The sequence below is a fragment of the Capsaspora owczarzaki genome (genome assembly GCF_000151315.2).
Source record: "Capsaspora owczarzaki ATCC 30864 unplaced genomic scaffold supercont2.5, whole genome shotgun sequence".
Classification (NCBI taxonomy): domain Eukaryota; class Filasterea; order Ministeriida; family Capsasporidae; genus Capsaspora; species Capsaspora owczarzaki.
Genome location: NW_011887296.1, coordinates 1,560,783 through 1,581,325, shown reverse-complemented (window position 1 = coordinate 1,581,325; position 20,543 = coordinate 1,560,783). Strand labels below are relative to the sequence as shown.

General features: G+C 53.8%; 8 protein-coding genes across 8 annotated transcripts; 4 read left to right on the top strand and 4 right to left on the bottom strand.

Moving 5' to 3' along the window:
• Positions 1 to 98: 98 nt before the first annotated feature.
• CAOG_03914 (ABT1-associated protein) lies at positions 99 to 3,588 on the bottom strand. Its single transcript, XM_004363585.2, has 4 exons — positions 3,389 to 3,588; positions 2,751 to 2,832; positions 1,877 to 2,673; positions 99 to 1,750 (listed from the first exon to the last, which is right to left on the bottom strand). Exons 1-4 carry the CDS (start codon positions 3,569 to 3,571, stop codon positions 149 to 151), a joined length of 2,664 nt encoding a protein of 887 aa, XP_004363642.2. The 5' UTR covers positions 3,572 to 3,588; the 3' UTR covers positions 99 to 148.
• A 141-nt stretch (positions 3,589 to 3,729) lies between these two features.
• On the top strand, positions 3,730 to 5,765 carry CAOG_03913 (hypothetical protein). Its single transcript, XM_004363584.2, has 3 exons — positions 3,730 to 3,976; positions 4,216 to 4,382; positions 4,582 to 5,765. The coding sequence occupies exons 1-3, from the start codon at positions 3,848 to 3,850 to the stop codon at positions 5,684 to 5,686; spliced, it is 1,401 nt and encodes a 466-aa protein (XP_004363641.1). The 5' UTR covers positions 3,730 to 3,847; the 3' UTR covers positions 5,687 to 5,765.
• An 86-nt stretch (positions 5,766 to 5,851) lies between these two features.
• CAOG_03912 (hypothetical protein) lies at positions 5,852 to 7,182 on the bottom strand. The gene is made up of 3 exons (XM_004363583.2): positions 7,135 to 7,182; positions 6,260 to 6,973; positions 5,852 to 6,157 (listed from the first exon to the last, which is right to left on the bottom strand). Exons 1-3 carry the CDS (start codon positions 7,148 to 7,150, stop codon positions 5,934 to 5,936), a joined length of 954 nt encoding a protein of 317 aa, XP_004363640.1. The 5' UTR covers positions 7,151 to 7,182; the 3' UTR covers positions 5,852 to 5,933.
• Positions 7,183 to 7,223: 41 nt separating this feature from the next.
• On the bottom strand, positions 7,224 to 10,449 carry CAOG_03911 (hypothetical protein). Its single transcript, XM_004363582.2, has 2 exons — positions 10,428 to 10,449; positions 7,224 to 9,525 (listed from the first exon to the last, which is right to left on the bottom strand). The coding sequence occupies exons 1-2, from the start codon at positions 10,428 to 10,430 to the stop codon at positions 7,441 to 7,443; spliced, it is 2,088 nt and encodes a 695-aa protein (XP_004363639.2). The 5' UTR covers positions 10,431 to 10,449; the 3' UTR covers positions 7,224 to 7,440.
• A 227-nt stretch (positions 10,450 to 10,676) lies between these two features.
• CAOG_03910 (hypothetical protein) lies at positions 10,677 to 11,664 on the bottom strand. Its single transcript, XM_004363581.2, has one exon. It carries the CDS (start codon positions 11,590 to 11,592, stop codon positions 10,777 to 10,779), a length of 816 nt encoding a protein of 271 aa, XP_004363638.1. The 5' UTR covers positions 11,593 to 11,664; the 3' UTR covers positions 10,677 to 10,776.
• A 1,248-nt stretch (positions 11,665 to 12,912) lies between these two features.
• CAOG_03909 (hypothetical protein) lies at positions 12,913 to 14,815 on the top strand. Its single transcript, XM_004363580.2, has 7 exons — positions 12,913 to 13,002; positions 13,114 to 13,194; positions 13,306 to 13,402; positions 13,473 to 13,579; positions 13,687 to 13,866; positions 13,968 to 14,008; positions 14,092 to 14,815. The coding sequence occupies exons 1-7, from the start codon at positions 12,931 to 12,933 to the stop codon at positions 14,579 to 14,581; spliced, it is 1,068 nt and encodes a 355-aa protein (XP_004363637.1). The 5' UTR covers positions 12,913 to 12,930; the 3' UTR covers positions 14,582 to 14,815.
• An 89-nt stretch (positions 14,816 to 14,904) lies between these two features.
• Positions 14,905 to 17,430, top strand: CAOG_03908 (inorganic diphosphatase). Its single transcript, XM_004363579.2, has 5 exons — positions 14,905 to 15,533; positions 15,864 to 15,995; positions 16,125 to 16,501; positions 16,627 to 16,833; positions 16,967 to 17,430. Exons 1-5 carry the CDS (start codon positions 14,984 to 14,986, stop codon positions 17,207 to 17,209), a joined length of 1,509 nt encoding a protein of 502 aa, XP_004363636.1. The 5' UTR covers positions 14,905 to 14,983; the 3' UTR covers positions 17,210 to 17,430.
• A 713-nt stretch (positions 17,431 to 18,143) lies between these two features.
• Positions 18,144 to 20,525, top strand: CAOG_03907 (hypothetical protein; the record flags this gene model as incomplete). The annotated part of the gene is made up of 7 exons (XM_004363578.2): positions 18,144 to 18,176; positions 18,501 to 18,800; positions 18,877 to 18,988; positions 19,083 to 19,262; positions 19,366 to 19,446; positions 19,565 to 19,633; positions 19,741 to 20,525. Coding segments are annotated over 7 exons (1,504 nt in total), but the record flags the coding sequence as incomplete, so codon positions are not given.
• Between the last annotated feature and the right edge of the window lie 18 nt (positions 20,526 to 20,543).

Sequence of the window (20,543 nt, the reverse complement as noted above, 5' to 3'; positions counted from 1 at the left end):
TGTGTGGTGTTGAGGAACTATTGTTGGAGTTCTTTTGGAGTTGGGGGTGATCTTCGTGACTCGGGGGGAAAAACAAAAAACGGAGCTGCGAAAAAAAAAAAAAAAAACGAACGTCGTGTAATCCACCAAAAAAATAATACCACATCAATCAAACACGCGCCTTTTTCGGCTGTTGAGCAACGAGCGCGTCTTGGGCCTTTCGCTTGACAGAGTTCACCAGCAGGGAGAGGTTGGGGTCCATTCGCCGGCCACCTGCCGCCGCCTGACCTTGTTGGGCCTTCTTGTTGGAGGGCTCTGCTGGAGGAAGGGTTTGGCCGCGATCGCGCGCTTCTTCGACCTCGGTGCGTCGTCGGGTGCGCTCGTCCAAAATGGTCTGCATGGCCTTGGTCTTTTTGAACTTGGGGTTGGTCGGGTCGATGCTAAAGTCGGCAGACGAGAAGAGCGACTTGAAGCGATCGTCGTTCACATTCAGACGGAAGTCGTCCTGGGCGCCAGTCTCTTCGTCAGAGTCGGCACCTCCAGCAGCAGCCTGCTTGCCCTTCTTGCCCTTCTTGCCCTTCTTGCCCTTCTCGCTGTCGATGATTTTGGCGAGGCTAAAGTGCTTGCCAACCAACTCGGACGGCTTCTCGTCCAGCATGAGCAGCTCGAGCTCTGCCCGCTCCTTGGCCTGCTGGGCTTGCTCTTCGGCGGAGAGCAGCACGGGCTTTTTGGACTGCTTCTTGCCCTTGCCCTTTGCGTTTGCGTTTGCCGACTTGGCGTTGCCACCAGCAAAGTCTGCGCCAAACTCGGCCGCCATTGCATTCTTAAAGTACGGGTCGTTCATGTCGACATCCACCTCGTCGTCGCTGAAGGTGGCGGTGGGCTCGCCGCGCGCGCCACCGTAGCTACGATCTTCAGCGTCCTCGCCATCGGCCTTGCTCTTGTACTGGGAGGCGAGCTCGCGGCGACGCAGACGCTTGCGCTCACGCATGCGCTCCAGGCGCTGCTCCCACACGGTGAGGTCGCTGTTTGCCGAGCGCTCCTTCTCGTCCTTGCGCTTCAGAGCTTCTTCGGCCGCCGCACGCAGGCCGGGGGCAAACGTAATTTGCATCTCCTGGGGATTGCTGGCATCGCCATCGTCGTCGTCGCCAGCCTGGGCAGCGGCAGACGCGGCAAAGTGGCGATCACGATTTCGCCCGCTCATGCTGTCGCTCTTGAAGCCAGCCAAAAGCTCTCGATACTTGGCAGCAGTGTCGGCCTTGCGCTGCTTCTTCTTGGAGTTGCCTGTGGCTGCCGCCGGCTTGAAGAAATCGTCGTCTGCGTTCGCAGTAGTCGCTTCGCCCTCGGAATCGCTTTGTGCCACGCCGGCAGGCTCTTCGATTGTAAAGGCGGGCTCTTCAATGACAAATCCTGAGCCAGCAGACTTGGACTTGCGGGCCGCAGGAGCATCGTCATTGTCATCCTCGTCGTCATCCTCGTCGTCATCGCTATTGTCGCTGGCAAGGTAGGCTCGAATGTCATTCTCTTGCACATCTTCCTTGGTGAACTTGCGACGCGTAAAGGCAACGCGCTGATCGTCGTCTTCGTCCCAAGTGAGCTTGACGCGTGAGGATTGCAGGGCTGAGGAGTAAAACTCTGGCGGCCGGAAGCTGGCTGCTGCAGGCAGCTCGGTCGACGAGTCTCGGGGCGGGAATTCGTCGAATGTTTCGTCATCTGGCACAAAGCGGAGATCCACCACGTTGCTGGATGCTTCGAGTTCCAAGCCGTCGCACTGCAGGAGAGACATTTCAACAAAGGATATGGACGGTAAGTAAAGATCAGAGCGGCGGAGAAAAAAATAAATAGAAAAAAACACTTGACGAGCACACCAGTATCCACCTCTCGGCCTTTTGCATACCTGATCGTAAATGGCGTTTGCAGTCTCGGGGGTGTCGCAGTCAATGATGGCATAGTAGTAGCGCATGCGCGACAATTGATACTTGCGCAGCTGCTTGTTGGAATCGGCCTTGTCGTTGGATGAGAATGCCTCTTCGTTGTCGTTGTTGTCGTTGTCGTCGTCGTTGTCGTTGTCGTTGTCGTCGTCGTCGGCTGCGGCGGCGGCGGCGGCGGGAAGACGGCCTTCGCGCGCCATGGCGGCAAACGGACCTTCACGATCTTCAATCGCCATGCGGTTGGCACCGAAACGTGAGGGATAGACGGTCACGCTTCGGATTGTGCCACCGGCAGGCTTGAAGGAGTTGAAGAGCACGAGCAGGTCGACCGCACGCAAGTGATCCCAGTCTAAATTGCAAACGGCAAGGCGGCTCGTGACATCGTCGCCCATCGGCACTTCCTCTTGGTCGAGGGCCCACGGGTCTGATTCTTCGTCCTCTGCTCCAAGCTCTGCGGCGTCTGCGTCATCGGCGCTGTCGTCCGCGTCGGCATCTTCGTCTTCCGACGAGGAAGCGTCGACAAGACCGCGTGCCCGCGCGTATCGCTTGGCTTGCTCGTCCAATTCGGGTGCTTCCGAGTCGTCCACGTCCGATTCGTCCTCGCCATCGTCTTGGTCTTCTTGGTCGTCTTGGTCGTCTTGGTCGTCGTCGTCGCTTGCTGCATTGCCCTCCTCATCTTGTAGCTCGTAAAAGCGCGAGAGATCGTCTTTGCGCATTGCCACTGCAGTGCTGTCAATTCGACGACCGCGCTTGTCCACGGTGACTGTGACAGTCACTCATACCCAGTGAGCACAAATGTTAGGCATCAATTTTTTTGCATTCGATTGCGAATGCCTTTACATTTGGGATTGAATCGATCGTCGTTGAACATGGCCTTGAAGCGCGACTCGATGGGAATGCGCGACTTTTTGCTTGGCAGAGTCTATGAACGAAACAACAAAAGGCACAGTTGGAAATCGAGCGATGAGTATCATTGAGTCAGTCTGAGAAAACTCTGCCGCCGTTGAATCTCAGACAATGACGCTTTCTTCCAAAAACCCCGCGTCCTTCCCGCTCCCCTCTATGCCGCCCTCGCCATACAGTTGGACATGTTCAATGTTAGCATGTTTTTTCCTGATGCATGCGTTGTTGGCAGTTGAAGTGTTCATCCCAGTCAATCGCCATTCAACTCCCGCTTCCTTTTGTTTCCTGTCGCTCTAGCTTGCACACGAGATTCCATTTCGGCAGAGTACCAACTTTTGACTTTAAACAACCCGGGGGGGTTTGGTCAGAGTCGCCTTTTGACTGCGGCTCATGGTATGGTTGTGTGTGAGGCCATGTGTGTGGCAAAGCGCTCTTCCATGTGGATGACACTCACTCGGTCTTTCACTCTTCACTCCACGCCAACCGACATTGTCAATCGATGTCGAGATCAACCACACACACACACACACACACCCCTTCCCCAAAGTCACATCAGCGGTGGCCGTCAAGCTTGCCTTGAAGCGCGGGTCGTACGCGACGTGGGCAAAGCGGCCATCCGCAGTCGTCCCAGTCGTAGCAGCAGCAGCAACAGGAGCAGCAGCAGCAGAGGTCGATGACTTGGTCTTCTTGGCTGAAGAAGCAGCCGGTTTGGCTGGAGCCGACTTGGCTGGAGCACCATTGGGCTTTGGTTTGGCCATCGTCGTCAAAGTCGCTCAGAAAAAAAGTAGAGTGGACTTGCATTGGATTTGATTTGGTAGATTTGCGAATCCTGGCTGCTCACACCAGCCTCAGAAGCAAGACTCGATCGGTTGAGTGGGCCTGTACTCTCAGATTCTGAGCAGCTCAGTCTTTTCTTATTTGTTGCTCTTTCTCTTTCTTTCTGCACTCAATCCAAACCCCCCACCCATAACCCTCGACCCACCGACCCACCGACCCCTTCTCGCCCTTGTTTCAATCTCAAAATCCCTTCAATCATGGTGAAGAACGCGTTGGAGTTGTGGGGCAACCAGCAGACAATGAATCTCAACCTTCTGCTTCACCAAAACATTCTCAGTGCGCGCTACTACAAGGAAGACCTCAGCGAGCTCAACACCTACCAAGAGGTAAGTCCCAAAACGCAAGTCACAAGCAACGAGCAAAGGAACGACAGACAGAGTGTTCAGCAATCGCAGAACGATCAGTATGAGCTAAGATTGATTTAAACCCGTTTAAACTCACCGACCGACCTTGCTTTTGGTACTTGTTTCTTGCCGTTTTGTGCATGTCGTTCCTGCATCGTTTTCCTTGCCTCGCTCTCTGCTCCTGGATCCCCCCCCCCCTCCTCCCCGCGGTCCACCCCCAGCTCATCGATGAGATCTTCAATAGCGTGTCGGACCTCGAGCCGTTCATGCCCGGCGGCGGCACCAAAGCGTCGTCCGCGTTCTGCCTGCTGTACAAGCTCTTTGTGCTGCGGCTGACTGAGAACCAGCTCACAGCCATGCTCAACCACGCCGACTCGCCGTTCATCAGGTAAAGCCAGCCATGTTTTGGGTATGCTCATCCAGACTCGGATCCAAAAAAAAAAAAATCCAAAGGTCAAAAACGGCCAACTTTGCCAATGCCACCTCATACAACTGCTATCCATTCGTCACGAATGCTGAACATGCTACCTCAATTGGAACTGCAACTCACTGCGCTGGTGCTTGGCATTTGAATTGCACGCGATTAGAGCGATCGGATTCTTGTACTTGCGCTACTGCACGCCGCCAAAGGACTTGTGGGACTGGTTCGAGCCGTACCTCGAGGACCAGGAGCCCATCAAGCTGCAATGGGCTGCCTCGGCGCAACCCACAACCATTGGCGAGTTTGTGCGTGGATTGCTCGTCGACTCAAAGTTCTTGGGCACGCTGCTTCCGCGCATCCCAGTGCCAATCACCAAGGAAATCCAGGCAAACTTTGCGGCGCGAGGGCAGAGCTATTTGCCAGCGAACGATGAGGACAAGAGCAGCGCTGCTGCTCCTGCTACAGAGACGTCTGGATCGAGCTCCCCCGTCGGAGGCCGCTCGCGAGACCGCCCATCCAGCCCATCAGGGCGTGACGATCGCCGTGGCGGTGGCGGTGGCGGTGGCGGTAGGTCACGCTCCCCGCCGCGCCGTCGCTCTCGTTCGCGCTCGCCTTCCAACCGCCGACGCTACGACGATCACCGCGATTCGCGTCGTTACGATGATCGCGATCGCCGCGGAGGAAACGACCGGGACCGCGACGGCGGCGGCCGTCAAAGTCGCGACGACTTTAATCGCTATCCGCGAGGCTCGTATGTCGATCTCGACAACCCCGGGTCCTCTCGATCGTCTGGCGGCCATTCGTCATCGTCGAGTCGTCGTCGTTCGCGATCTCGCTCCCCTCGCCGGAGCAGTGATCGCGACTATGACCGGTCTCGACGCAGCGACCGTCGCCGCTCGCACTCACGTTCTCCTTCTCGCCGTGCACGATCCCGATCTCGCTCGCGCTCGCGCTCTCCTCCTCGTCGGGCACGGTCTCGCTCTCGCTCACCTTCGCGCAAGTCGTCGTCGTCCTCGTCGTCGTCTCGTCGTCGGCGCTCGTCCTCACGTTCACCGGTGCGCTCGCGATCTCCTGCGCGCTCCGCCTCGGAAGCGTCGCGTGGTGATGGGGATGGCAAGGCGGATGCTGCTGATTTGCAATCACATCACTCACCCTCGGTTGATACTCCCACAGCTGCTGCTCCAATGGATGTGCACGAAAATGGCGCTGCTCAAAGGAGTGAACCTACGGTCGCAGCGGAGCCCAGCGCCGTGGAGCCGAGCGAGGCTTGAAAGCAGTTGTTTTGGGTTGTTGTGTGCCGTTTCGTGTTTGACGATGAATATTTTTGTGCAATCTAGTCGTTTTGACCAAGCCGTTGTTGTAAACTTCACGATTGCTTCCATTGGTTTGCAACAGCTGCATCACCACTGCAGCATGAAGTAAATGTGGGGAAAAGGGTTTGAACTGTGAAAATTGGAACTGGAACAAGAATCTCACAGATGGAATATTTCAAATCGTCTCTCTTTGTGTTTTGTGTCTTCAATACAAGTGCTTGAACTTTTCCCGCAATGCATGCTTGACATCCAACTTGGCCAACCTTGTGGCAGATTGAGCAGCGCGGTTGCTGGCCATTTCAAACATTTTAATCTTCTTTCGGTTGGACTTGGCCGTGACTTTGCGCTTGCCAACTCGCTTTGTGCCGTCGATGGTTTTGCGCAGTGACGATGGAATAGGTGTTAGCTCGCTAGCATCTAGCATCACGACTGTTTACGTCCAGGAGCGAAAAGCCAAAAACAAAACAACAAAAAATTGAGTTTTCCAGTTCAACGATTGCAAACCACACAGCGCAAGCACTAGCACATTACGTTCGCCACTAGGGAAAGCGCGAGCTCGAGAAAAGGGTATCATGCCAGTGCCATCGTCCATGAGATTGCCAGCGCGTTGAGCCTTGGCGAACTGTTGCTTTGCCTTTTTCGCCATCGACTGCTCCTCCAGTAGCTCCAGGGCCGCCTGTGCACCGTCGCCTGCTTCAGGAAGGTTGCTCCGATCGCGCGTGTTTCCAGCGGTGAGGGATGCATCCTCGCCGGCGCCACCATCGTCAAGACCCATTCCCGCCGACAAGAATCCTCCAGCGCCCCGGCCTGCCGCCGCTCCAGAGCTCAAAATCATGCCTATGGCCGCATCTGACATGAACTCTGAATCGTGGTAGCCGTTGTCATTGGACGCGACGCCAGCGGGCGAGTCCAAGTCCATCGAGCTGGATCCGGCATCATGGCCATGCTGCTGGACCTGGGCCTGAGCGTGACTGCGCCCTTGCTGGCGCTGGTGTTGAGCTTGCGCCCCACCGCGTCCATTGCGACCACCGCGAGCGGCTCCGCGTTGACCGTTCTTGTTCTTGCGCTGGGCTGCCGGCTGGCGACCGGCAGGCTGTCCGTCCACCGCCATGCCAGTCCAGCCGCCCGACGATGACGGCGACGCGTGTGCTCCGAATCCACCTGCAGACGAGGCGGGCTGTCTGGCGCTGCTCGACGCGGGTCGCAGCTCGTCGACGTCCATCAGCGATCCACGCGGAAGCCCACCTGCAGCGGGTCGTCAAGCATAAGAATGAGTTTCGTAACAAGCGCCAACCAGCCACTAGCAGTCATAGCAAGTAGAAGTCGACATCCATCCATCCATATGATGATGATGATGATGATGATGATGATGATGATGATTCAAAGTTCTGAGGAAATTCACAAACCTTTCGTTTTGCCCATTTTGGTTTGAAAAATACAGACTGAACGAAAAGCAGAATCTCAGACTGGAGAAGGAAAATGCGAGTGAAAGTGGGCAGGGAATAACAAAAACAGTGTACATTTCAGTGGAAATCGAAACAAACGAATACGGACGGACGGACGAGCGAACGAACGAACAAACACAGCAAAGAACAAAAAGCACTGCAACTTGGGGATTCGGAACCCAGCAAACACAAAGTCGATTCACATGATAAAAAGAAGGGATGATTGACATGGAGCGAAAAATTAATGATGGAGTCGGCACACTTGGATTAATGCGACTTTTGAAGAGATGCATCGGTGCGCGAACGGCGTGCGTCAGCGGATGACGATGTGCCTGTCGATGGCGGTGATTGGGATGCGGCAGTGGCCGCTGGCGCAGTGGCAGGAGCTTTTGCGGCAGAGGCATAGCTGAAAGTTTTGGACTTGATGGGCTCAGATTCTACCACAGGCGCCGCCGCAGCAGCCACAGGGACGGATGGTGCAGCTTCGACAACAGGAGAGGCGCGGTTCACTGCTGGTGCGACATGGTCAGGCACAGACGCCGGAGTCTCTGATGCTGAAGCAGCAGAAGAAGAAGAAGCCGCGGAAACGGAAACGGAAACAGGCGCGCCCTTGACCACATCAGCCAGCGCAACGGACGGGCCGACGCTTGAGGGACGCGATGGCTCGGAGGACGAAGTGGAGGATGAGGCAGACAGCTCAGAGTTCTTGCGAGACGCCGACGAAGGAAGCGGAGGGAAGTTGGCAGCACCAAGTTGCAGTGTGGGCTTTGGCGCTGATGATGCAACGGGTGACTGTTTGGCAGCACCGCCAGAAGCTTGGCCGCGAGCACGGGCGGAGTCTTCGCTCGCCTTTCGACGCGGTTTTCCGTTTGTGCCACCAACGGCAGACGGCAACGCGGCACTGCTGCCCGAAGCAGAGGCCGACCTCCGCCGGCCATTCTCTTGCTGTTGGTGTGGCTGTTGTGACTGGTGTGGATGCTGCTGCTGGTGCTGGTGCTGGTGCTGCTGAAGCGACGGGTCGTGAGCTTGCGCTGTCGATGCGCCGTTCGCGAGCTTGTGGGTGCCATTGTTGTTGTTGTGGGTGCCAGGCTTGCCCGACGACGAGGGGTGTTGGCGCACGGCACTAACGCCGTCCGGCTGCCCTAATAGTGACGGCTGTATTTGCTGCGCGTGGGACTGCTGTTGGTGGTGACTATGATGCTTATTGTGGCGGAAGTTCCTTGAGTGCTGCTGAGGTTGATCCGAGTAGAAGTATTGTTGTTGCTGCTGATGTTGCTGCTGTTGATTAGGGTGGGCAAACGCCTGTCGCTGGTGTTGCTGCTGGTGTTGTTGTTGTTGTGGTTGATGTTGTTGGTGGTGGTGGTGCTGCTGCTGGTGTTGTTGCTGCTGCTGAGCTGGGTTGAATGAGCCGAACGATTGCTGCTGCTGGGGATCATAGTAAAAGCCCTGGCCCGAATTGACTGCCCACGGGTTGTATCCGCCAACACCGCTAGTCATGTCGAAATATCCATAGGATACGCCTGGTTGCATAAGATGCAGTTGGTGCTGGTGTTGCTGCTGCTGCTGCGGTTGCTGCTGCTGCTGCTGCTGTTGGTACATTTGCTGCGGTTGCTGCTGTTGCGGCTGCTGGAAGAACTGCGGCTGAGGCACAAAGGAGCCGGACGACTGCGACGAAGCGGTTCCGGGCAACGTCACCACTCCATCGGCCGCAAAGCCAGCGGCGGCAGCGCCGCGGGCAGGACCGCTGGTGCGCACAATGTTCTCGGACTTGACGCGCGCACGAACCGGGTTGCCTTGGAAGGTTTTTCCAACAAGCGCGAGGTGCACGTCGCGGACTTGGTCTTCGGACGCATCGAATGTGACAAACCAAGTGTTTTGCACGTCAGCACGAATCGACACTGGTCGCGGCAACGACGTGGGCAGCGTGTCAAACACTTCAGCGCGAATCGTGTCGGCAGGAGTGCTTGCGTCAATGTCGCGCAGAATGATTGTGTTGCGATGCTGCGTGTGCATTTCAACAGGGCGCGCACGTTCGCCAGCAGCGTCCACCTCGACCAGCGGGGAGGCGCGTAATACGTCCGTGATCAGCGCAATGTCTGTGGTGAGCTGTTGGATGGACGGGAAGCTTGCCAGCACGCGAATCGCCACATAGTGGTCTGCGCTCATTTGCGCGACCAAGTAAGCGTCCTGTGCCAAGTGTTCCAGGCGAAAGTAGTGCTCGAGCTGGCGCGTGAGCGCTTGACGGAGCTCGTCCTCGCCATTGCGAGCGATTGGCGAGGATGATGGTGATGCCTCGTTGCTCATCGTTTGACTTGGATTGCTTGCGTGAGCGTCTTGCGTTTGAGTTTGAGTCTGTCGGGGAAATGCAACAACAAGTGGTCCAAAAAACATGTTTAGTCTGAGAAACGGAGAACAAATCGCGCTGCTCAGACTTGCAACTCCGACTTCGCCCAGCCATTCACCAGTGCTGATGATGATGCTCCATTCAACTAAATATCAATCACAGTCGCTTTGATGCTCGATTCATGCCATCGACATCGACATTGATGCAATGGAGGCCTTCTTTTTTTTTTTTTTTCTTTTTTTTTTCTTTTTTTTATTGTGGATCCGATCGTCGCTCGCTTCACAGAAGCCGCCCCGTCAACGTCGTCCGCCATGCATCACCCCTCGCTTTCATTCCTGCTTCTACTGCGCCTTCCTTGTCTCTTCCATTCCCCTTCCCCACTCCCCTACCCCTGCTGGCCCCCCTGCGTTTTGAATGACTGACGCAAACATCAAACAAAAAAGAAAAGATCTTTTTTTTTTTTTTTTTTGTCTTTTTTCCCGTTCGTTCAACCGTCCCCCCCCCTCGTGCCCCCCCCCGTCAAAGAGACAAGCAAAGCCAATGCAAACTCAAAAGCAAATCAACTCTCGAAATTCAGCAACGACAACAACAACAACAAAAAAACGAGGCAAAAGAAACGAGAATCAAAAATCAAAAAAAAAAAAGTCTCGGCAAACATCAAACAATAATAAAAAATAAAAAAAACTTGTCATCATAATATTATTATTATTTCCATGTGCTTTTTTTTTTGTTTTTGTTTTTTTTTTTTTTTTGTTTCAGTTTTTGTTCTGATTTCGTTGCTTTTTGTTCTGATTTGTTTTCCGATCGGTTGACTCAAAATCGCATCGTTGTTTTGAATCAAAGCAGATTGAGTTTTTGGGTGAAATGGAGCGAATGAAAAAGCGAGAAGCGGTTGTTGTTGTTTTTGTACCATCAAAACAAGAAACAAGAACGGAAGGAAAAAAAAAAAAAAAAGGACTGAAGTGCTCAGAAAACAAGCGAAAAAGAGTCATTCTGATTGCAGGATGGACAGAAAACAAAGCAGAGGTGAATGATAAATGGAACCGACAGAATTGACAGAATGACATGGGAGCGGAGCGAGCGGAAAGGAGAAAAACGCTTTGTCACCTTGCTCAAGAAACCTTCTTCGCTGCTGACATTGCTGCTCATGGGAATTTGACAGAAACTGCATCGGAAACAAAAGAAAAAGACGGATGATATTTTTTAAAAAAAAAACACCAAGCACAATTGCCAATTCAAACGAGTTGAGGAGCAAAAAATCATAGTGACGCTGCGGCATCTTGCTTGTGCTCTTGCTGCTTCTGCTCCTGCCATGCGGGCGCAAGATCAATTGACGTGATGCGGAGGGTCGTGATGGGCTGGCGATGGCCCTTCCACTTCTTGTACGTCTTCCTTCGCTTCTTCTTAAAGACAATGACCTTTTCTGCGAGAGATTGCTCAATCACGGTGGCTTGAACGCGGACAACGCTGGTGGGCACGAGCGGCGTGCCGGAAATCGTGAAATCGGCCGAGCCGACCATCAGCACCTTCTCGAGGTTGATGCGCGTGCCGACCGGGCAGTGGATCTTGTTGGATACAATCGTGTCGTTGACAGAGACCTTAAACTGGTGGCCAGCAACGTACACAACGACGAACGCTGGGCTGGAGGTCTGTGTTTGTGTCGCCGACTGCGACGCTGTGTTTTCAAAGGGTCGGCTGGTGTCCGGGACGGAGGAAATGGCAGGGCGCTGGATCGGAGCGGCAGCAGCGTTGGCAGAGCCCGCCGCCGCCGACGAGCGCGTCAGGTTGTGCGGATACAGCTGTTTGATTTGCGCGCCAACGAGCTGCAGCACGTTGCTCGAGCTGAGTGCGGCGAGATCGCCCACCGTTTTGACATCACCTGGGGCCAAGCGTTGCGCATTGCTCGGCGTCACTGTCGTCTCGCCCACGGATGTTGTCTGCGTGATTGCCGGCGCAGCAGCAGCATCGCTTGCGCTTGTCGAAGCAGCTCGCATGGCAAACGACTGGAAGAGCAGCGCTTGTCGTCGTGCAGCCGCCACCGTCGTCGTCGTCGTCGTTCTCAACAACAGCGCCATGGTTTTTTGATTTCTTAGATCTTGGTCCCTCTCTTTGTATCTTGTTTCAAATCACTGAGCTGTTTGTGTTGTCTGTCATCCATACATCATGTTTAGACAAGTGAGAGGACTGCAAAGCTGAACCCTGTTCTCCCGCCCTCCGGAATCCAATCCCGCAGTTCGTCTCATTGTGTTGGGACTGGGTCGCCGTATTCGCATCGAGTGCTGTCGAGTCCGAATGGAGTGGGTGGGGGGGGGGCTTTCGTTCTCAATGCAAATCCAATGGAAAATCCAGCGATCTCTCTCTTCTCTCTCTATCGCCGTTTTGCCGCGTGGCTTGCAAGTCAGTTCCCCCGCGGTCGCTCTGTCGCCCTCTTCCACTGTGCATCCACATACACACATGCTGCAAGAGAGTTGGAGTGGGCGAAGGTGGAACAGCTCAAAAGGAAGGAGAAAGAAAAAAGCGAGGAGAACAGAAAGGGGGTAGGGGAGAAGTGGAAATTAGTGAGGATGGGAGTATCAGGGGAAAATGCAAGTAAAACGGAAACAAAAAAAAGATACTGCGAGTCACTCACGCAACAAGACTGGGCTTTTTTTTTCGTTTGTTTGTTTTCTGAGCTATGGCTGTTTTTGCTTTGCAATCGCATTCAGAGTCGCAGGTTGTAGCAGAGTATGATCCATGCTCCAGATACCATTTCAACACGAGAAAACATGCAAATTTTAAACACCGACCAACTTTCGCCATGTTGGGGGTTTTTGGTCGATCTCTGGATGAAGCGCTTTGTACATATCGCGTATGTAACCGTTGATATCGCCATCTTGGAATGTCGACATTGATGAAACTCGGAGGCAGTTCGCTGAATTTATTGTAGAGTTTGAGAACATGAAACGGCGGCCTCCACAAAACCAACCCATCCATCCAAGCGGAAAGCGAGTTGAACTAGCAGATAGATTCGCTGACGCTTGTTTAACATCAAGGTCGATCTACTAACGACATGGGAGCTCTGATGAGGGGTCTGAGCACTGCCGTGAAGAACATTTTGTTGCCAAACTTACTCAAACATGCTAGAATGGACGCCAATATCCAAGCGGAAAGCGAGTTGAACTCGCAGATAGATTCGCTGACGCTTGTTTACCATCAAGGTCGATCTACTAACGACATGGGGGCTCTCATCAGGGGTCTGCGTTGCCAAACTCATCGAGCTTGCTGGTTTACAGCCACCCGCCAATGGCCTGCCTCCTCCTTCCCCCAAACACCTCGATACATTATTCCCATTCATCAACTCACACAACACCATCCATCCCGATATGTTTCGCCATCTCTCCAGTCTTTTACTTGCAACGTCCAATCTCACTCAGATGGGCGCTGAGCAGTCGCAGCCACAGATTGCCGCCGCCGCCGCCGGTTCCGAGGGCTACCACGTCCTCAAAGTAACACCCCTCTTGCCACTCGAATGGGCCGTTCCGTGATACCGTGTGTGTGGGGAGTGCTCACGGTTCGCTGGCTTTCCATTGTGGGTTCGCTCTCCTACTCTGTCGCAGGTCCAGCCAGGATCGCCCGGCGCACTCGCAGGCCTCGAAGCGTTCTTTGACTTTATTGTGGCCGTCAACGACATCCGACTGGTAAGCGGGAGGGGTGGTCTCTCTGACTGGACTTGACTGGAGTCAGTTAGTTCCCGTTGCTCAATGCAGCAGCACTCAATGGTACTTCCAATTGGTGCAACACTTGGTTAGAATGTTGAAGACGACACGTTCCAGCAGCACATCAAGCAGAGTGTGGAACGGCCAGTCATTCTGACCGTCTACAGCACGAAAACAGCTGCCGTCCGAAGTATGTCGCTTTGTTGCGTACCATGCACGCAGTGAGTCATGGATTTGACTGAATATCAACCATTGGACAGATCTGACGCTCATCCCGAGCAACATGTGGGGCGGGATGGGATTGCTTGGCGTCAGCATCCGATTCTGCTCATTCGATGGTGCAAACGACAATGTTTGGCATGTTCTGGTGAGGGGTTTTTGTTTGTGGCACTGGTACAAGCATTTTTGTGAGGGGAGGCGTGGCGGCGCATCATTCACACGGTGCGCTTTGCATGGTGGTTGGTGTTTGCGCAGGAGGTACATTCGAATTCGCCAGCTGCAACGGCGGGATTGAAGAGTCTGGCGGATTACATTATTGGCACACCGCATGCGTTGCTACACGAGCCAGACGACTTTTACAACCTGATTGCCAATTCCGACAAGACTGCATTGAGCTTGTTTGTGTACAACACAGATCGCGACGATTGCCGAGAGGTAAGGTGGCTTTTTGCGCTGGGAGTTCGATCACCACACCAACAAGCAGCAGAATGAATTTGACGCAATGACTGCGGTGTCGTGCTTGCTCTGCCTTGTAGGTTGTCATCACTCCGAACTCTGACTGGGGCGGCGAGGGCAGGTAAGTGCCACTTTCGTATTATTCGATTTCTTGTCAAATGCCCTGTTGCTCATCCACGCACGAATCGACGACGCTGTGTCTAGTCTCGGATGCGGCATTGGCTATGGCTATCTACATCGAATTCCAGTGAAAAGGCGCGCAGAAGAGTACGAGCAAAAACTGCGCGAGGAAGAGCAACGCAGGATGCAACAACTCGCCATGCCGCCGCCAGCAGCGCCGCCAGCCGCATCAGCTGCCTCCCAGTCGCAGCCGAACGCAGTGTCTCCATCGTCATCGCAAGTTGCGCAATTCTCCGCTCACCACAATCAAAACCATGATGGTGGACACGGGCATAGCCACAACAACAGCAACGGACATCATGGTCACAGCCACGACAACGGCCATGGCCACAGCCACGAGGACGGACACGGTCATAGCCACGATCACGGGCATGGTCACAGCCATGAGGACGCTGCGTTCACGAGCGTCCCACTCTTTGCACCGACTGCGCAGACGCAGGACGGCTTTTCGGAAGTCACGCTCGATTCGCCCTCGAGCACAGTGCCACCAGCGAATGCCGGGATGACCATCTAGTTTTTTGTTGTGTGCTGTGAGGTTCCTTGCCGAGTTTTGCAGCTTCATGACTGTTGAACGTGCTTTTTCCATTGCGTTTGTTTTGTTTCGTTGTGTGTATTCCGCTCGTCCCCTTATTGTGCCAGCAATACATCGATGAAACTCAGAGCTGCCTCGTATCTCGAACGCACGATGCATTCACACAAGAACGATGAAGACAATTCAGTTTACAAGCTCAAAAACCAAAAAGTTAACGGGGTGCAATAAGAAAAGTTGTGAATTTCTTCCATTTCCATCACAAATTCACTTCACTTCACTTCACTTTTTTTGTGCATTTCCGTTCCCTACTCTTTTCTCAGATTATTTGTTCCCTTTTGTTATTGATTTTTTTTGTTCTGAGCAACTCAGCACAACCGACTGTCAATGAGTTTCGTTGGCTCGCGCCGCCCGCCGCGTCCACCCGTCCTGGGCCTCGCCGCGTCCAGCTACAATGTGGATGTGCTACACTACAATAACAGCAGCAATCACAGCCACCCAATCCTGGGCGGGTCGTCGCGGCTCGCGCGGCTTCGCTGGCTGCTTCTTCCATTGCTCGCGGCCGCTTCGCTCGGCGCCGTCGTGCTGTTCGTGCTGCTCCCGACGCCCTCAGCAATGGTGCCCGACGGCAGCAGCGGTGGTAGTGGGGGCGTCGACGGCTACGGCGATGACCAGGTCCTGCTCGCCGGGCCAGCGCTCAACCAGCCACACCACGCACCCGTCCACCAGCAGCAGCAACAGCAACAACAACAACAACAACAGCAATCGCAAAAGTGGTTGAGTTGGTTTGGCTGGGGCGGTCGGTCCGAGCCCGTCCATCCTGGCCGCCGGTCGAACACGGGTGCCCATGGCGCCGGCGGGTCCTCGGGTGGCAAGCACGACTCGGCGGCAGACCCGGCATTGTTTGCGCCGTGGTGCAAGAACACGGACGTCGAAGGTAGGGATCTGAGACGAATCTGAGACGAATCTGAGTGATTGGAGCGAACAAACGCCAGAGTTTGGCTGGACCGGAATCTCAGAACACAGGAAGAACAAGATTTCTCAGAATCGGAGAAGGCAACATAATTGAGCAAACTTTGACGGCTTGCCGAGATCTCAGACAGACGAGATCCGGAGAAGGCACTCGGCAATTGAAAGCAGGCCAAAAACAACCATACGTCTCAGACTCTCAGAGCACCCCCAGTCACCCCCAGTCACCGGTGGAAATGGTGTGTTTTTGAAAACCTATATTCAAACACTCACCTGCTGCTTTGTTGTGTTTGAACAGTGGTGCATCGACTGAGTGTCGCGCTCGAGAACTTTGCGGGAGCCGTGTTTGTTGGTCACATCAACCCCGACACGGACTCGGTCGCATCCGCAATAGCAGCAGCTCATTACTATGGTGGAATGGCTGCCACAGGTAACGAAGCAACCTGTTGAACTTGTTGGGTGGCATTGGACACTGTGACTAAACGCGTTCTTGCCGCTTTGTCCAACACGATACGCGTCGTTTGACGCTGTTTTCTCTCTCTTTCTCGCGCGCAATCAGCTGGCAAGATCAATCCTGAAACAACACTCGTGCTGCAGCGCTTCCAGCTTCCAGAGCCACCACTCGTTTCGACCTTCCCGCCAGACCAGCACGCTTGCTTGGTCGATTTCAACCAGCGGACACAGCTGATGCCATACATCAACGAAGACAACGTCGTGTGTGTCATCGACCACCACGCAATGCAAAAGGACACGGTGGAAATCTCCCGACCCATCCACGTCGAAATCAAAACTTGGGGCAGCTGCTCGAGTGTCGTCGCTTGGAAGTATTTTGACACATGCCGACCCATGCCACCATCCATTGCGGGGGTATTGTTGAGCGGCGTCATTTCCGACACCCTGTTTCTGAGGTCTCCAACGACCACTGTTGCCGATCAGGTTCGTGATATTCGGACGAGCGTGTTCTGTTTTTCTTTGCTTGTTACGGAACGTGCTCGCTCATCTGGACCCTTATTCGTTTATTTATTTGTTCGTGGGGATTTTTGTTCACTGTACTTTTGCAGACTGCGGTTGCGCGCTTGGCACAGATTGCTCGTGTCGACAATGTGCTGCAGTGGGCTCGCGACATGTTTGCTGCCAAAGCACAGTTTGGTAACATGACGATGGAGCAGATTGTCGCCAGCGACTTCAAAGAGTTTACCATTTCAGACAAACGCATTGGATTTGGTGTTTTGGAGACGGTTGATCCTCAAGTGCAACTCCAGCGGCGGGTAAGTGGCGACCCCTTTTGTTTTTTGTTCGGATGCAACAAGTGGGGCTCGGTTCGGCTTGTGACAGAGCATGCATCCTCTCACTCCTTCCTTCTGCTCGGTTGTGTGCGCGTGGGGGGGGGCGTTCAAACAGACTGAACTGCTCGCCATTACATGCGACATCAAAAAGCGGCGAAGATTGGACTATGGCTTTTTCGCTATCGTGGACGTGCTGGAATTGCGATCCTTCCTGCTTGTCTGCAGCGCAACGGAACGCGATCTTGCACTGACAGCCTACAGCGATGCAGCCGTGGTTGACAATCTCCAGCTGGATCTTGGCAATCGCGTTTCACGGAAGAAAGAGTTTATTCCACCACTCCAACGAGTGCTGCGATGATGTACTTTTTTTCGTTCTCTCCGTGCCTGTGCATCTCTTGTACATGCACAGAACACCTTCGACCAGCACCACGAGCCGGGATTACCGGAACGATTTTTTTGTTTTGTTTTTTTTTCGTTTGATGTGTTTGTATCCACCCCCAGCCGCATTCGTGCGCCGTTCAAGTATTTTTGATTACTTGCTGTTTCATTACGTGTTTTTTAAAATGTAGAATATTTCCAGCTTGATCAACTCGCTCGTGTAGACAGCCTGACTTGGCGAGAAAACGGAAAAGTTGGATTTGCTGTGGGGAGTTCAGCCTAAAACGAACCATCTCGCTGCTCCTGTGCATCTTTGGGGTGGCCTTGATTGTCGTGATGATCGTCTGTGACTGTATCTGGCTTGGAATCGTGATAATTTTTTGCCCGACGCGCGCCGTACACCAGTTTACTGAATATGCTCTGGCCACAAATGATGCTGGGAGCATCAAACACCCAGTTTTGCTGTCGTTCAACGCAAACACTGATTCAAGCAGCAAGTACAAACACAGCAATACAGACAATATTGTTCACGAAGTATGCGACAAATAAGTTGGTCTGGGAGCGAGAACCAGCTGTTCATCCGGAAACATTTTGGCAATAGGTCGACTCTACGGCAGTTGCACTCGACCGTGCTCTAAAGTCCCAATAAACATGTACTAGATCATATTTGTCATCGTATTCGCTTTGATTGGTGCGAATCACTCTGCTTCTTATCTGTTCCAATGGCTTCGATCGGCAGCACTTTGAGCGGCGATGGTTCAATTCGGATTTTCGCTCTCAAACCCCTTCCCCCTTCATTCGAGTCCCTCAATTCATGTTTTCTCTGATGGATCAACCCTCACAGCCTCGCATTCATTCATTCCCATTCCCCTTTCAGTCCAATCCAATTCTCACGGTTCAGTCTATCTCTTTCTCATGAGCTCGTCACCAGAGCCCGTTTCCTTCTCGTAAGCTCTTCTTCAGCATTCACCCTTCATCAAACAAAAAAAAAAGTCCCTTCTCTCCTTCGTTCTTCCCTGTTTGATCGCCATTTCATGCAAGAGCTCGCTACAATTAGAAAAAAGGCTGAAGCGCAATGCAACTCCAGCCAAAAACCGGAGCGTAATGCAACTCCAGCCAAAATGCGAGATCGCAGCTTTTCGTTTCAATCTTCATCCCCTCCCCCACCCCTGCCCCTTGCTGTTCGACCTGCGACACTCTCCATGTCTTCCAACCCCTTTGTTGTCATTACATCTGCTTCACGCTGACTTGGGATGGGGCTGTTGGATCAGGGAGCCTGCTTTGGCGCCGGCTGCTGCGGCTGCCTCCTCGTCCACTGCCACTGCCACGGCGCCGCCGTCGTCGTCGTCGTCGTCCGACCCAGCGTCGTCCAAGACACACAGGCAGCCTCACCACAGCCGAACGCCGTCGGTCGGAGGTGCCTCGCGCGGTGGATCCGGATCCTCGTCCTCATCCAATGCACAGCGATCATCATCATCGTCGTCGTCGTCGTCGTCGTCCAGACAAAAGCCCGCGGCAGGTGCGTCTGCTGCAGACGATGCGGGTGCAGACAACTTGGGCGCAAATGTTCGGTAAGTGGGCTCTGCGTCTGAGACAATCCGAAATTTTGTTTTGGAGACTTACTGTTTTTGTTTTTTTGTGGCGCAGACCACCCTTCAACTGGCCGATCAAGTACAAAAACACACTGCCAGATGTGCCGTTCGACCCCAAGCTCTTGTACTACCAACTGGACCCGATGCGATCCATCCAATACGCCACAGTAAGCAAAGAAGAGCCGATTGCTGACAAACTTTGAACAACCGATTCGTTCGTGCTCATCATGTCACCGCGATCGCAACCTCGACTCTTGCCAGACCTCACTGGAGCGCCAGTTCAAGTTTGACATTCTCACGGAAGCCAATCTGAGCATCCCGATCGACTTGATAGATCCTGACCGTTACAAAATCCCGTTTGGTCAGACAGCTCAGCTCAGCGCTGTTGATCAAACCCTTCTGTCAGACGAGCCACTTTCCACGGTCATGGATCCCAAGAAGGTTTGGAGGAGCTTACGGTTGGGTGTGTGCGCGCGGCGGGAAACTAGTCAACCTAACGCCTTTGCATTTTCTCCTTTTTGTTGGTCATCAACCACAAACACAGAAAGCGCGATTGGAAGCCGAGAATGTTGCATGGCTGCGTGCTACGCAGTACATTTCCGCCGAACAAGACAAGCCCCTTGAGGTACCTCCGCTTTTTTTTTTTTAACAATTTTTGCTTTGATTGACAATAAGCTGTCACTGTCGCTCACTTCTTCCTCCCACCCGCCGCTTGTTCTTCATTATTCCGATTTTTTTTTTAGCCGAAAGAAAACCTCGAGCGCAGGATTGGTGTTCTTGTGCAGGATGTCATTACTCAAGGATTGCGGCAGGTCAGTTTGCCAAGCGCAACCTACATGTTTTGTTTTGTTTCTGCTTTCCCCCCTTTGAAAACAAATCCTCCGTGTCTTTGCTGACCCATCACAAAACAAATGCGCAGGACCGTGCGAGCCAAATTCGCGCCATTCAAGAAACGTTCGACCATGCCAAGCGCCCGATCATCACCCACCCAAACCATCCAAACCTGACGGCAATCAGCGTGCAACCAATCTTCCCGTACCCGCATCACCTCGAGCAGCTGGCCCAGATTTCCTTCGACAGCGCGCCTGCCAACAAGCCCATCGGCTCAAAACTCGAGGACAGCGATTTCGTTGCCATGTCGGCCGGCATGCTCAAGGCCACACGCCCAGGCGTGATGACGTACTTCCTTCCCGCTTCGACCGAGGTTGTTCGCAAGCGGCGGCGGCTTGAGTCGGGCGAGGACCAGGCTGCCACCCTTGAATTTGCCTCTGTGCGCGAGTACACGTTTCAAGTGCCGAAAGGCACAACCACCGAGGACAACTTTGTCTTTATGGAGATGGGCGGTCAAGTGCTGTACGCCCCGATTGGTCGTCGCTGGAATATGACACGCCGTCGCGCGCGCTCTGCCAAGCACGAGCTCGAGCACCCAGAGGCGCCTCGGCCCTCCGGGCTTATGCTCGTGGTTGACCCGCAATACACTGGACGCGCCGTGCGACCACGCGAAGACGATGATTTGGAACCGGAGGGCGATCGATACAGCTCTGCCTCGCAACCGCGCTCGCGCAGCCCGCGACTCGGCGGCCTGTTTGGCAGCGACAGCGAGGGAGAAGATCAACAGTTGTCGCTTGGTCGTGACGATGAAGATTAAAAGTACTGTCATGTTGTTGTTTTTGGTTGTTTTCAAAATTTTAGTGATTTCCCCCCCTGGTTTTCGATTGCTCT

Coding starts and splice junctions, on each gene's coding strand:
- CAOG_03914 (XM_004363585.2), bottom strand. CDS start 3,571: ATGGCCAAACCAAAGCCCAATGGTGCTCCAGCCAAGTCGGCTCCAGCC. Junction 2,833..3,388: donor CGTACGACCCGCGCTTCAAG/GCAAGCTTGACG, acceptor TTTCGTTCATAG/ACTCTGCCAAGCAAAAAGTC. Junction 1,751..1,876: donor CAAACGCCATTTACGATCAG/GTATGCAAAAGG, acceptor TCTCTCCTGCAG/TGCGACGGCTTGGAACTCGA.
- CAOG_03913 (XM_004363584.2), top strand. CDS start 3,848: ATGGTGAAGAACGCGTTGGAGTTGTGGGGCAACCAGCAGACAATGAAT. Junction 3,977..4,215: donor AGCTCAACACCTACCAAGAG/GTAAGTCCCAAA, acceptor GTCCACCCCCAG/CTCATCGATGAGATCTTCAA. Junction 4,383..4,581: donor GCCGACTCGCCGTTCATCAG/GTAAAGCCAGCC, acceptor GCACGCGATTAG/AGCGATCGGATTCTTGTACT.
- CAOG_03912 (XM_004363583.2), bottom strand. Junction 6,158..6,259: donor CGCTTTCCCTAGTGGCGAAC/GTAATGTGCTAG, acceptor GGACGTAAACAG/TCGTGATGCTAGATGCTAGC.
- CAOG_03910 (XM_004363581.2), bottom strand. CDS start 11,592: ATGGCGCTGTTGTTGAGAACGACGACGACGACGACGGTGGCGGCTGCA.
- CAOG_03909 (XM_004363580.2), top strand. CDS start 12,931: ATGGGCGCTGAGCAGTCGCAGCCACAGATTGCCGCCGCCGCCGCCGGT. Junction 13,003..13,113: donor AGGGCTACCACGTCCTCAAA/GTAACACCCCTC, acceptor ACTCTGTCGCAG/GTCCAGCCAGGATCGCCCGG. Junction 13,580..13,686: donor ACAATGTTTGGCATGTTCTG/GTGAGGGGTTTT, acceptor GTGTTTGCGCAG/GAGGTACATTCGAATTCGCC.
- CAOG_03908 (XM_004363579.2), top strand. CDS start 14,984: ATGAGTTTCGTTGGCTCGCGCCGCCCGCCGCGTCCACCCGTCCTGGGC. Junction 15,534..15,863: donor CAAGAACACGGACGTCGAAG/GTAGGGATCTGA, acceptor GTGTTTGAACAG/TGGTGCATCGACTGAGTGTC. Junction 15,996..16,124: donor TGGTGGAATGGCTGCCACAG/GTAACGAAGCAA, acceptor GCGCGCAATCAG/CTGGCAAGATCAATCCTGAA.